At 45.9% G+C, this 13,684-nt stretch overlaps 1 protein-coding gene across 2 annotated transcripts in view; it reads left to right on the top strand.

Annotated features, from left to right (window-relative positions):
• Positions 1-13,684, top strand: part of PRKAG2 (protein kinase AMP-activated non-catalytic subunit gamma 2) — a 375,527-nt gene that overhangs the window by 175,822 nt on the left and 186,021 nt on the right. For both annotated transcript variants that reach the window (XM_019508123.1, XM_019508124.1), the window contains one exon: positions 12,621-12,835. In XM_019508123.1, coding sequence (XP_019363668.1) covers positions 12,621-12,835 — 215 coding nt within the window. The remainder of the gene's footprint in view (positions 1-12,620; positions 12,836-13,684) is intronic.

Below are 13,684 nucleotides of genomic sequence, written 5' to 3'. Positions count from 1 at the left end.
CATGACATTGTGGTAACTCCTACATACACGCTTTCCCTGCTTTATAGTCCTGAAGATGTTGCACAAAAGCACAAGACACTGAGGGGCCTGTTCTTTCGATGTGATCATAACTTTGGGGATTATACATAGAACCTGACTGGCGTCTGTGGGAGTTACCTGCGCTCTGTGGGGAGAGATGAAGGCCACCTAAGCAGAGTGAGATCATGAAGACTGACATGTCAGCCAGCAAGTATTGCAGTGCACAGAATATCACATGCACATATTCATGCATTAACACGGGGAGGAAAAAGGAGGAGGAAAAAATCCCTGTTGAAATAACCCAAACCCTTTCCCTTTTGCCCAGTGCATCAGGAAATGGCTGAGATTGACTGATCTTCCTCCCTTCATGCCCATTTCCTTTCAGTAGAGGTAGAGAAAAACTGTCTCTTTATTGCCAAATATGAATACAGAAAGGAGAAGAGCACTGGGAGATACCCAGCCCCGGGGCCAGAGCCTGCTGTGGGTGGTAGAAGCCTTCTGTAGACAGGGCCAGGAGCCACCGTATTTAGCACCTTTAAGTCAAGGATCTTAAAGCATTTAACCAACATGAACTGAGCCTCACAACCCCCCTTTATCCTCCCCATTTTACTAATGCTGATACTGATGCTGGGAGCCTAATAACTTTTTGGTGGAACCCTATTGACTTAATTGGAGCTACATGGGGGATAAATTTAGCCCACAAGGAGAATAAGCAATGAGCCAAATGTCATACCTCAAGGGGCTGGCAGATGCAGGAATAGCTGACCCCTATGCTTCAGATTCCTGGTTCATGTTCTGATTGGGACCATGCTTCCTCTATGCTTAGCCTATAAATCTGGGGGGAGTCATGTGGGAAGACGATACTGCTGTAATGAAGAGCTCTAAGAGTTAATTTAATTTTTCCCTTTAGCCAAGCTTCTAAGGAAGGGGGAATTGCCTGATGCCTTGATTGTTCACGTATATGGCAATTACTAGGAAAGGCGGCGGGGTTTCTTAGCACAGATCCTAGGGAAAGCCAAAAGAACAGGAGAGCTGTGTGAAACATGGCTCAGAAGGGAGAGTTGCCCACTGGCAGCCTGGCATCTGGTGAGGGCTGTGATCTGAGCTGACCAAAACTCTCTGAAGCAGCTGCTTGTACTGCTTTTAACGTTCAGTTACGACCAGTGGAAGCCTATGGAAATTTTCCCATTGAGTTCAAAGGGATCAGGAGAAGGTCCTAGCAATTTATTTCCAATCAAATGCAAGCCAGAGAGTCATTAGTCATTCCTTCAGCTGAGCTCCTGCAGGTGTGCTAGAAAGCACCGTGTGCTGTCTGTGCCAGGCCACATGTGGCGAAGATTAATTCCCAGGTTGGCAAGAGGAGAATCCTGATGAGGCCTGGGCTGAGTCAGCCGCTGTGGGGTGCAGCACGCCACGGCCTCGAGCAGCCCTCCGACTCCTCTGGAATTTTAAAAGGAGCCGGCGGGAGGCAGAATTTATTTTCCTTTTGATGAGAGGAGAGAGAGAGTGCTGAACGCTATGGATTTCAGCAGCAGAGGAACCACAGGAAAGGCGCTGTGCTCCCTTTGCATCTTTCCCAAGGATCTTGGAGCACTTTGCAAATGTTTAATTACTCAAAACTCAACCCCCTTTGGAGCAGTGCGGAACATAAATGCAAGTTAACTGTGCTGGGGGGGAACCCAGGACTCAGCCTGCACTGCAGAGGCTCTGCGGGGCTGGGGGGGGTCTGGACAGTTCCTTTCACTGTGGGGAGCTGGAGCCCAAGGAGGTTTGGGAAAGTCTGTGGATTGATTCACAGTGCAGGTTGCTTACAGTCACGACGAGTTCCCACGACTCCAGCCCCCCTGCTCTGGTCCTGCCTCTGATTGGAAGCACATGCGCAGCTCCTTGGCAGCGCTGGTGACATGCATCAAGAGGTGGGGGCACCCTGCTGTCTGCAGTGGCCACTGGCACTCATGCCAGGTCACTATCAGCGTGTTTTTTATGTGCATTATTATTCTGTGGTCTGGATTATATAGATACTAAGTATACTTTGCAAATCTTCAGTACTTTCAGTGGACCTTTTTGTGTTGGGATTAAAATTGTCAGCGTTGTTTTCATATAATTTGGAACTCTGTTATGGCAGGTCTCCTTTACCATAAGAGAGATCTGTGCAAAGAGAGAGATGGGTCTGATGCAAATTGATAAAGCCTGATATTTCAAATGCTCATCTGTGTTGTCCTTCCATCCATATTCTACTCTGCTGTGAAAGCAGACAACAACCCACAAAAGAAGCAACAGATTGAACATTTTTTTGAAACCTTCAAAAGTGTCTGCTTAAAGGAAGTTAGTAGTTAGACTAGCAATCTTGCTTAATATTGTGCTGGATGAGATGGCCACATCACTTGTTCTGTATGCAGTTTCTCTCTCCCCACTCTTTTTCGTGGTTCCTTCAGACTGACTGCAAGCTGCTTCAGGCAGGGACTGTGTGGTCTCTCCTGTTCATGAAGCACTTTGCAGATGTGGGTGCTACCAAAAAACAAGTGTTAGACAAGGATAGTAATTTGGTTTGTGACACTTGTGCCTGCCTCAGCTGGGCCCTGGGATAGTGATCCTGAGTGAGTCAGGGAGTTGCAGAAAGCAGCAGCAGCAGCAGCAGTCTCTACTCTCCTGGCACCTGGAACAGTTGGCAGCATCGGCCACTGTTATATTCAGGATATAAATTAAATCTTAGAGTCTTTGCCAGCAGAATTTCCAAACACTGAATCACCTGTGAGATTGAAAGCTCCCTTCCCATAACATTAACCCCAGAGGGAGCACATGCATCTTTGCTTTTGCTTTGGGTTGCTTCTCCTGGTTTTGCACCTCTCAGCATACATGGGAGTAACTCCCCCACATGCATTAAAACAGCAGTGAAAAGACTGAAAACCTGAGGTCAGTGATGGAATGTGAAACCAGGCTCTGCTGTACGGCACATGTTTCATTAAAGCCTCCAATGCTGAACACAAAGTACCCAGCCAGAGTTTAAGTGCCAGGTGGTGTATTAAATAAATAAAGCAGAGCTGCTGTAGGCAGTATTCCTCTCAGCAGCCAGCTGTAACCAGCACACGGCACAGGAGAGCATGTGAATCTCTGCCATGTGACACAGGGCTACACCTGGGTTAGTGCCAAACTAGGGAGGCAGTTGGAGGCTGGGGTTTTTTGTCTGAGTGGTTGGCATGACTTTGATAAGGGCTAAGGACTGCACGTGGCTGGCTTGCGTGTGTGAACTCATGCTCAATGCTCAACTGGTTTGGAGAGTGAAGGGAAGCGTGGAACCTGCAAAGATGACCCATGTCTCTTCTGAAGTGAACAACTTGAAAGGAGCAGCCAAACTGATACTGGTATCAATGGCTTGTTTAAGTGCTATACTATGACTGCATGTGAAAGACCTTGCTGAAGGGGCCAATCTCAAGCTTCACTCAGACAGGACTCCTGATTCACCACTGCCCTTCACCTGCGTAGTCAGCTACACCCATGGAAGTCAGAATGGTAGTAAGATAAAATAGTGATGCAGAGGTGCCAGTGACAAATCTGAGGCACTAGCCAGTTGTAGATCAAGTGCCCCATGTATTTGGAAAAAAAGGGAGTTGAAATATTTCAGCCCTTGTCTTTACTACAGAATTAGCTTGAGTTATGACCTGGGTGTTGGGCTTGACTCATGCCCTGCATGTGTGCGCAAACCCTTCCCATGAGGGCAGTGGTGCTTTTGACCAAAATTGGCTGGCCTCTCAGGAGCTGTAACCAAAAGCTCAGTGTAGTAACCAATGAGACATGCTAAGTCATTCTGGGTTGCTTGGAAATACAGCTGTTCACTCGAGCCAACTTAACTTGCAACACTGGTCAGGCCGCAGCTGGAGTACTGTGTCCAGTTCTGGGCGCTGCACTTCAGGAGGGATGTGGACAACATGGAGAGGGTCCAGAGGAGGCCACTCACATGATCAGGGACCTGAACCTGTTCAGCCTCCACAAGAGAAGGCTGAGGGGGGATCTAGTGGCCGTTTTCAAACTGGTCAGGGGGGACCAGCAGGCACTGGGGGAGCCCTTGTTCCCTCGAGCACTGCCAGGAGTGACCAGGAATAACGGTCACAAGCTGGCAGAGGGTAAATTCAGATTAGACATCAGGAAACGCTACTTCACTGTCAGGGCAGCTAGGATCTGGAACCAACTTCCAAGCGAAGTGGTGCTGGCTCCTACCCTGGGGGTCTTTAAGACAAGGCTAGACAATCACCTTGCTGGGGTCGTTTGACCCCAGTACTCTTTCCTGCCATGGCAGGGGGTTGGACTTGATGATCTGCTCAGGTCCCTTCTGACCCTACAAACTATGAAACTTGAGTTCAGATAACTAGAGTTTGCTTTGGAGTGGAAACGCATCCTACATATCCACATCACACTCTATTAACTGAATAGTCTTCTTCTCTAGTATGATATGTTTCTTACCCGTTCAGGCACTGTAACATGCAGCCATGTGCTCACACAAAAGGGAAGCAGATTCTCTTAAACCTGCTGTTATTTTCTAGAGTCATGTTTGACTGTACTGGCAGGAGCCATTATCCTTCAGATTTGCCAAGACTGTCATGTCGATGAGGATATGGACTACTGGAAGTGTCATCAACAGCCCCTTGTTTCGAGGTTGTTCTGTGCTACAGCTCACTGATGGGTCTTGAGATGACTTAACAATCCAATCCCCGAGCCACAGATCCGTCTGCAGAAGTTGCAGGTCTTTCTGCAGGAGAGAGTAGGCTACCAGCTGGGATTCTTCTCCTTTTTCTTCCTCTGTTCTCTCTCCATTACTTCAAGGGTGAGGCGCTTTACCTCAAACGGGCTGCTGCTTGGTTGAGGTTGCAATGTCATTGGAGTCAGCTGGGAGCCAGCTTTCCTAGCTCTTGATGTTGGTGTCTGTTTTCTTGAGTTATGCCCTCAATGTGTGCTTTGTAGCCTTTCCTTGGGCCCCTGTGAGATCCTAGCTCTTGATGTTGGCGTCCGTTTTCTTGAGTTTCATGGCGGTCATGATAAAGCCACATGGATTGTGGCTTTATCATAATCAGCGAAAAAGCTGAAGAACTCTAATGTTTGACCACCACCAAGGAGAGAACTTGTCCATCCCAACTATAGGCTGTACTGTTTTCCTCCAAGAGCTCCCGCTCCTGGGAATCATCCTGAATTTGTGTGCGACTGAAAATGCTGGGATTAGCAGGAAAAGTTCCTGGGAGAAATATATGTTATCTTTGGCATAGTAACTATTCAGGTTGCTCAGGTTTACATTTAGTCAGCAGGCTCAAGGGCTCAGCCCCATGCTTCAGGTGGTGGAAGAGCTGGCTGGGGTACGAGAGTGCTGAAGCTGTGGGGCGCTCTGGCTAATGCCTGAACCTGCTGTCCGCCTCGGGCAGCTCCGCTCTGGCTCAAACTGCTGCAGTCCCAGTCACTGTCCACACATGCATTTCTGTGCAGTTAATGACTCTGCTGTAGGATCGTACTTCACCCGGACAATACTAGCCTACAGCGGAGTCAATTAATTTACTGCATCCTGATATGGGTGCATGTGTTGACAGTGATGCTTTACTGCAGAGCTTAATTAGTCAAGTCAGCAGTAAAGCACACACATAGATGCACCCTGTGTGTGCACAGTAACTCTTTGCCTGCCTGTGGATATGTGCACTGAGCTCTGTTAAACTTAATCTAGCATAATTTGCATCTGTTATCTTAAGTGCTAAAGCAGACCTAGTGTTCTGCCTGAGGAATGAATCAGCCTAATGAACTAATGATAGGCCCAGCTCAGATTCAGTGTGGGTTCCTGATACTGCTTAAAATTCATCAGCTATGGCCTGCCTACTCCTCTTTTCATTGCTAGCAGAAGAATTCAAATGAAATGAGAGTGTTGTCCTGATTTATGGAAGGAAATAGAGGAAACCCATCACTTGAAGCCCCTGCAAATTGGAATTTCTTTCCTGTGTTTTTTTAAGATGCTTGATCTTAAAGTTATAAGCAAATACGTAGACTTGGGGATACAAAAACGTCTCAGCAGTGCCTGTATTTACTGATCACATACTGGACTCCTGTATGTGAGAGGACTGAACAGATACACTATCATACGAGAACCTAGCTGTGATTTAGTCCTGCTTGTAATAGCTTTCACCAGTCCTAGCAATAAGATTACAAACAGATAAATAAATGAAAAGACAAAACCCGTTAGCAAAATGCTGATGACAGTATGTGGTGTCAGGTGATCTCCATAGGCGGTGTCATTCAGGTACCACCCAAAACTTACATTTCTGTACAGAGGCATCGGGGAGGTTGTAAAACATCAGCTTTGTCTGTTCCTCTGATCCCTGCTTTGTGAGGTTATGAGAGGTCTGGAGAGTGTAGTGCAGGCACTGTTCTTTTTACCTGTAAGGGGATGAATATAATCTCTGATAAATATAGGTAGGTAGTGGAGCTATCAGATGGAGAGGATGCTTCAGTAGTAGACTCCAGGCCATCAGCGTCTTTGCTTACAGAAAGCAGCAGACACATCCTGTCACATCATGAATGGGGCATAAAGCTGGCACATTGGTGAGGCCCAGTTGTTGTAGGAAACCTAAGAGAGTAGCCACTTAGGAGCGTTTGAAGCTGCTCCATGCTGCCATATTAATTGTTTCCTGTTGCGTCTCCCTGGAGGGTTGGTGTGGAACGCCTGAGTGGGAGAGACAGGCTTGGAGTTGCTCAAAATCAGGGCTTTAAAGGAAGTAATTGTGTGAAGAGCTGGTCTGTATAAAGAAAAATTGCTGTATCTCTTAAGACAAACTATCTCTGGGTAGAAATAGATGTTGCTAAACAAAGCAGATCAGCTGTGCTGGGATATGTCCAGATACAGCTGATTTGCTTCACTAGGCAAAATGCACATCGCCCATTGTCCTGCCCTTGGGAGTACCTACCCAGCTTTCCCCACTTGAGGATCTCACCCCAACATCTCTGGGATGTACCTCAGTAAGCAGGGAAAGTAGGGGTGCACTTCCTAGAAAGTCAGGGTGTGCCCTGGGGGGGCATGTGTTGGTAAGCAGGGAAACCCCAACTTTTCCTGCTTACTAAGGCATGCCCTAGGGATCCCAGGGCTGCATCTTGGTAATCAAGGAAACCCCAACTTTTCCCATTTACCAAGACATGCTCTGGACATCTCAGAGGGGCATCTCTAAGTAGGGAAAGCCAAGCAGGCACCCACAGGCATTGAGGGGCTCAGTCGTGCACAAGAATCCCAGGGGTGCACAGGATCAATCCCCTCAAGCCCCTGGAGTCACTTGCCAGTGGGGCTGGAGAGCCTAGGTAGCTCTGGACTGCCCATGCTCTTGGGCGATAAAGTAAACCGACATCCATCACTAAACAGCAGCACAAATTGATACCAGCTTCATTCTGGTCACTATTTGTAGCACACCAAGGGGATGTGCTACAAATAGTTGCCTTTGTGCTGTAATCAGAAGTTTTACAGTGGCACAAAGGCAACAAAAGGTGATGTCTGTTTCCATTCTGAGCTGACCAAGGATATTGCCCCTGGCTGCTCTTCCTTTCAGTACTCTCTTTATCTGCCTGGGCCCCATGGATCATGGGTTGTGCCAGCTGGACCCCAACTGAGGCTGCTCAAATGCAGAGAAACCGTTCCACAGCAGGGCCCACGTGATATACACGCACTGGATCACATTTTCTGCCACTCGCCTTTATTTTACTGAAATTAAGGGTGGTGTTTTGGTTCCAGACAAGTCAACAGTGTATTGCTGCCAAAGTTGAAGCATGCCACTTTTGCCCTTTCTGTAAGGGTTTGAGTGTTTTTTGTTTTTTTTAGTCAGACCTGTGCTGAAAATCCCGTGTTTCAGGTGAACACAATGAAAAACGGGTTTATATTTGGGTAGTTGTCATGATTGTTATTTTAAAAGTCAACATTTACTAAATAGCGATATCTAACATCTTCCTATACTTTATATGGGGAAATGCAGCACCTCATAGTGGCATGATTACAAGCATGTGTGCTCATCACTGCTTTCTGTTTAGCAGCTCTGCTTCCTGCAGTCCCTTTACAGCACCTGATGAAGTAAGCCCTCTGCTTACAAAAGCATATATAGTCTATAAGGGTGCAAATCTGCTCTGCCTTTTGCATGGCTAAAAGCATACTTTTAACTGTACATCAATGTCTGCAGCCTGTTATGTATATGACAAAATTTTAATGAAGCATTGTTTTACTGTGGTAGGAGGTTCTTGCATCTGTGCTACATTGAGGATGTACTGTAATGTAACTGCAGCTTCATTGTATTATTCAAATTAAAAATTAAAGTAAAATATCAGTGCTAATAACTGTCAACAGGAAGCAGTGCTGTCAGAAATGAAATGCAATGTTTTACAGTGATGGGGTGGGATAAAGCACAATATTTGCACTCCTTAAATTTGGACAAGAAGAATCAGTGGAAAGTATAAGACAGTCTTGCACAGCAGATGTTTCACTAGATGACCCAACAAGCCTGCGTCTAATCTCTTATCACTTTATTAGTGTTGACTAAAACTACTACTTTATCTGTTCATTGGAGAAAAAACAGCTGCTTAGATTTGATTATATAAAGACACTTAGTTGTTTAATTATACAAAGCTGTAGGGTGAAGGGGGAGTGAGTTTGTGTGGCATGAGGTCATCTCCTTAATAAAACCATTGACGTTCTGGGAGGATATCAAAGATTTCTCCCGTCCATATCTGGCATCAGTGAAAGTTTTCTTGCTTTCATTGTAGAGGTGTCTAAAATTGCTGGCTAGTCCTTACTGCCTCATTGTTTTAAGTGTACTTTCTCCATAGCATCGTTTGTTCTGCCTGAATTGGCTGGGAGAGCTTTTAGTTACAAGTGTGAAGTGCTTTTTTCTTTTCTTTTCAAGAAGAGAAGTTAAACCTTTCTTTACTGCATTTGGACCATGCTCTTCTCTGATGTGAGCTGTTGTTAACCATGTGATATATATAGCTTTTTCTTCATATAAAGAAGAAAAATGCACTTTATATAAAGATAACAAACAAATGTGGTAGGCGAGTGCAGCCACTGCATATACATATACCTTCAGATATTTCTCAAAATATGGCTGTTAAGATGCCAGTTCAATATATTTTGTTTTACTGCACAATTTTATTGGTCCAAAATTGATTTTGGCATGGTTAAAAAAAAAAAAAAAAAGTCTGAAATATGCATTTTGAATGAGATGGGCTTTTACAAAGTTCCTGATGTTGGATTTTCAGTGCTGAGCTCTGTAACAGCAGCAAGCATTCTGTTTTAATAACAATCACAATAATATTTAGTATTTCTGTAGCATTCTCCATCTGAGGCTCTTACAGAGATGTACAGGCATGAATTATATATCTGTGTAATTCAGAGAGAGATCGCTATAAAACTTATGAGATGGGATATTTAGATGGGAAAGCCTATTAGATAATCTAGTCATGTCCATTCAGTTAGAATTGTGATCCCTGCTTTGCAGATGGATAAACCAAGTCAGAGAGTGAGCAGCCCAAACTTGCAAAAGTGTGCTCTAATATTGGGCACTTCAGCTGTGGATGAGCAAACTGAAATGTCAGTTGATGTCTGGGGACCAAATATTCTTATTAACTTTGGATTGATGAGTGCTTATTACCTATGCACATCAACGGATAGGTATCTTACGTTTGGCTTCCAAAACTGAGGCTCTGAAAAACTAATGGATATTTTTCAAAATGCAGTTCGTACTGCTTAGTCTGCAGAAAGTCTCTGGCAGAACTGGGAGGACCAAAACTTCTTGACTCACATTTGGATGCTCTTAACAGGCTGTCATAGCCTCATAACAGAGTGAGAATAGCTCCCATAGGTCATAAAGAGTGCTGTTTCATTGGTCTCCTTTAATACACCTCTTGCAGTGTCCTAGAGCTGTCCTCTATAGTTAATATGCCAGCCTTGTCAGGACCGCGAGTCTGTGGCTCCCTTGTGTCTGGTAATAGCCCTTTTTGGCACAGCGTGTTGCACTTGGAAGTGGTTTCTGTTGACGTGCTGAGGACATTGGCTCAGGATGAACACATCCCAGCAGCAGGATGCTCAGATAAATTGGTATTTTTTTTTCCTTTTAGTGGTTTGTCAGTTTGCTCAGTTACAGCTCATCCCCGCACCCTCAGCACTCGAAACGTTTGCACGTCTGTAATAAAAAAAAAAAAAAGACTGATGATAAAACACCTTCCCAGGCACTACGTGTCTAATCTTGTCTGAAACCGAGAATCCAACAGGAACATTAACCATCTCTGTTAAATCCTGCTAGATGCTGAGCACTCCAATCCCCGCTGGAAGCAATAGGACATTCACAGTGTCACACTTCTTTATCCGCATCCTCCAGGGATGCTTTGCATTAGACATTGTCTGTGTCTGGGTTAGAATGGGCAATACAGACCGACCCACAGTTATCACTCTCTGATCCACGGGGACATGTTATTGTTAACAACAAGGGAGCGTACCATGTCTGAGTGCAGGGAATCCAGAAGCCAGGATGTCTGTCTGAGGAACCGAGTCAAAGATCCAGAGGGTCGAACAGAGCACGAGGTCAGGAGGCTAGCTGGGTCAGGTATGCAAAGGATCGAGCAAAACTTGGGGTCCATGGGCAAGCCAGGTGAGGTATCCAGCAAGTCTACCAGGAAGCCAGTAGCAGCATGAGCCAAGGGTGCAGCAGACTAGATACAGGATTGAACCTTGTTGCCAGACGTTTCCTCTTGCAGGTCAGGGGCTTATACTGGAAGGGGTGAAGAGTCAGCTCTAGGCTGGCCATTCCAGTGGTAGGGAGTGAGTGGGTATATGGCTAGGCCCAGAGGGAGATGGCAAACTGGGATGAGTAGCTATGCCAGGCAAGCTAGGGCCCCATGTTCAAGGCTGGCACCTGGGCTCCCCCTGCACTGGTAATATAGTGTAATGGGAATCTGATCCCTGATCCCACAGCCATGTCTCCTGCCACGCACAGGTAGCATGGCAGAAACCACAGTTTTTGGGAGTGTGAATCAGATCCCATAGCAGTGTTAGTTGTACATCTGCCAGGGGCTTCATAAACCTAAATAAACTAAATGGTGCGAAATGCCACCTAGGATAAAAACCAGGTGAGAGTGTCCATAGGTAACAGGTTACTGACTTCAGCCCATTGGGGTTTACTGCTTAGATTCATTAAGTACAAAATTCCCTTTAAAAATGCCATCCAGCTGTATTGAGGCAGGGTCTTGCACAGAGAGGTGCTCAGCATGCTTTGAGGTTAGTGGAAGTTGGGATAGAAAGCATCTTCCATGGCTTCTCTACCCAGGTTGTGATGTTGTGGTGGAGCTATGTCATGCAGTGATGCAAGCATTGTCAGGCAAAAAAAAGTTCCTAGTGTAATTGTTGATGATGCAAGCAACACTTTACACCTGGGAAGTGAATCTCTGCTAAGATATTCTTAGCATAGACAAGGGATCAGGAGGAAAGTGGATATAGCTGGTATTTCAGGAAAAAAATCCTAAAAAAGAATCATAGGACAGTGGAACAAGCTGCCCAGGGAAGTTGTAACCTGTTCTTCACTGGAGGTTTTCAAGAAGAGGCTAGATCAGTGATTCAGCTAGGGTGTTGCAGCACCCTGGAGTGCCGTGAGGTTCTTTTAAGGGTGCTTTTGGCATGCCACATGATATTAGAACTGTTAGGTGTGCAAACACGTACATATGCCTTATAAGATAAACCTAAGAGACTTCAAAAAGGAGTCCATAATGTCAGAACTGTTTGGAACTGCTGTGACCTTTTTGAGTACGTTGCAGCAGAAAAATTGTTGTATTATTTTTCTGTAGTCAAAAAAAAATGTGTAAAAGCTCAAGTATGGCATTTTCTGAGTGGGGCCTCAGGTGTAACAAGGTTGAGAACCACTGGGCTGGGTAGACATCCATCTAGGGTGGTTTATCCTGTATCTATGCAGGGGGCTGGACCCCATGAGCCTTAAGGACCCTTCCACCCCTGTGTTTTCACTGGGTCCCCAAGGAGCAGCTGAGCTGGAGGGCCTGTGGGCATATTTGTCAGGTTCTGAAACATTTGTGTGACTTCTGGTGCGGATATGAAACTGTTCGTTCACTCCCTTTCTATAAACGAGCTTCTTCTGTCTGCATACACATCTCTTAAGTACAGAAGGTGGGACAAATTCAGACCAAGTGTCATCGGGTGCAGCTTGGTTCACATCATGTGGACCTGTTCACCTCTTTGTGCAGTTTTCACAGACGTAACTGGCCTCATTTGCCCTGGCCTGTAAGGGAGGGGAATGAGGTCCTGGCTGTTTGTGTGCAGGTATATCAACAAACTTTATACGTGGATTTTCTCCTTTAAAGAGAGCTGCTTTACTGGTTCCTGTTTGGATAATAAGTATGGCTAGATCTGTCTGTGTAAACACAATTCAGAGCTGCTAGAAGAGTAGGAGCTGAATAAATTCTCATTAATGTATGTTGACTTGGGCGGGGGGGGGTTGGGGAAAGGCAAGAAAAATGCAGAGAGGAAGCCTGAGCATGGCTTGGCTTAGATCTTTGCTCTTGTTCTGAACTGAACTTCAGTAACAATTTCTTTGTTTTTGCAGCTTCCGGCCTCTCCTCTTCTCCGTCGACCCCAACACAAGTGACCAAGCAGCCTGCATTTCTCCTTGAATCCTATAAACATGAACCTGAGAGACTAGAAGCCCGGATTCACTGTTCTCCTCCTCCGGATACAGGGCAGAGGTTTTCCCTGCCTCCACCCCAAAGTGCAGCCAAGCCTCCCACAGTGACACCAACTCTCTGTGCTACCTCAAAAATAGTGAGTACTTTTGTAGGGCTCTCTACAGGGGGAGGCTGGGAACTGGGGCAGGAAGCCATGGACAAACTCTTCTTACATGAAGGGTATCCTGGGCCTTCTCCATGCTCTGCTGACAACCCACCAAATATCCAGGAGCAGCTCTTCCTGTAGCTTAAGTGACAGCTGAATGCTGCCATCTTTGTATTTTAATCTAGGATGAGGGTCCCGGTGGTTATAGGTTCCAGTACACAATGCTTCATTTTAACTTGAGATGCCAGCTAAGGCTGGGATAAAATTGTTCAAACTACCCGTCTTTTTACTCCTTCAAGCCAGCTGGCAGGTGAAGAGAACTTATAAACTTTTGGTACAGGTCAATAATTGAGGAAACTATCCATCCATATATGAAGCAGATACCCCACTGTGCAGTCAGCTAGATTGTGAGGTCCTGCCTGAAGCCTGGCCGGATTGGGACAACCGTTGTTTGAAGGCGCCAGTCCACAGCAGGTCTTCTGACTCCACTCCAGAAAAGTAGGGGAGGAAGAACAGAACTGTTGGGATGTGAGCAGCCCCAGGGACCAAGATTTCCTGGTAGCTGTGACTTCCACATACCTAGACATCAGTGAGGTCTGGACAGTCTTTCCTCTCTGCAAACTAGCTCTTGGTTCCATCTCTTTGGCTGGGATGATACGGTTAGAGATAGTCCTGCTCTGAGCAGGGGGTTGGACTAGATTGACCTACTGAGGTCCCTACCAACCCTCATTTTTTATGATTCACTTCCCTCCTTTCCCCCACAGCTATAGTCTCCCCTGCCCCTCATGTACCTCACCGCCCTTTCTTCATCATTTTTTCTTTCCTTTCTCCCTTCTTTCC

Source organism: Gavialis gangeticus, unplaced genomic scaffold (genome assembly GCF_001723915.1).
Source record: "Gavialis gangeticus isolate Ggan-Ray unplaced genomic scaffold, GavGan_comp1, whole genome shotgun sequence".
NCBI classification, from domain to species: domain Eukaryota; kingdom Metazoa; phylum Chordata; order Crocodylia; family Gavialidae; genus Gavialis; species Gavialis gangeticus.
This window is presented reverse-complemented; position numbering and strand designations above follow the sequence as displayed.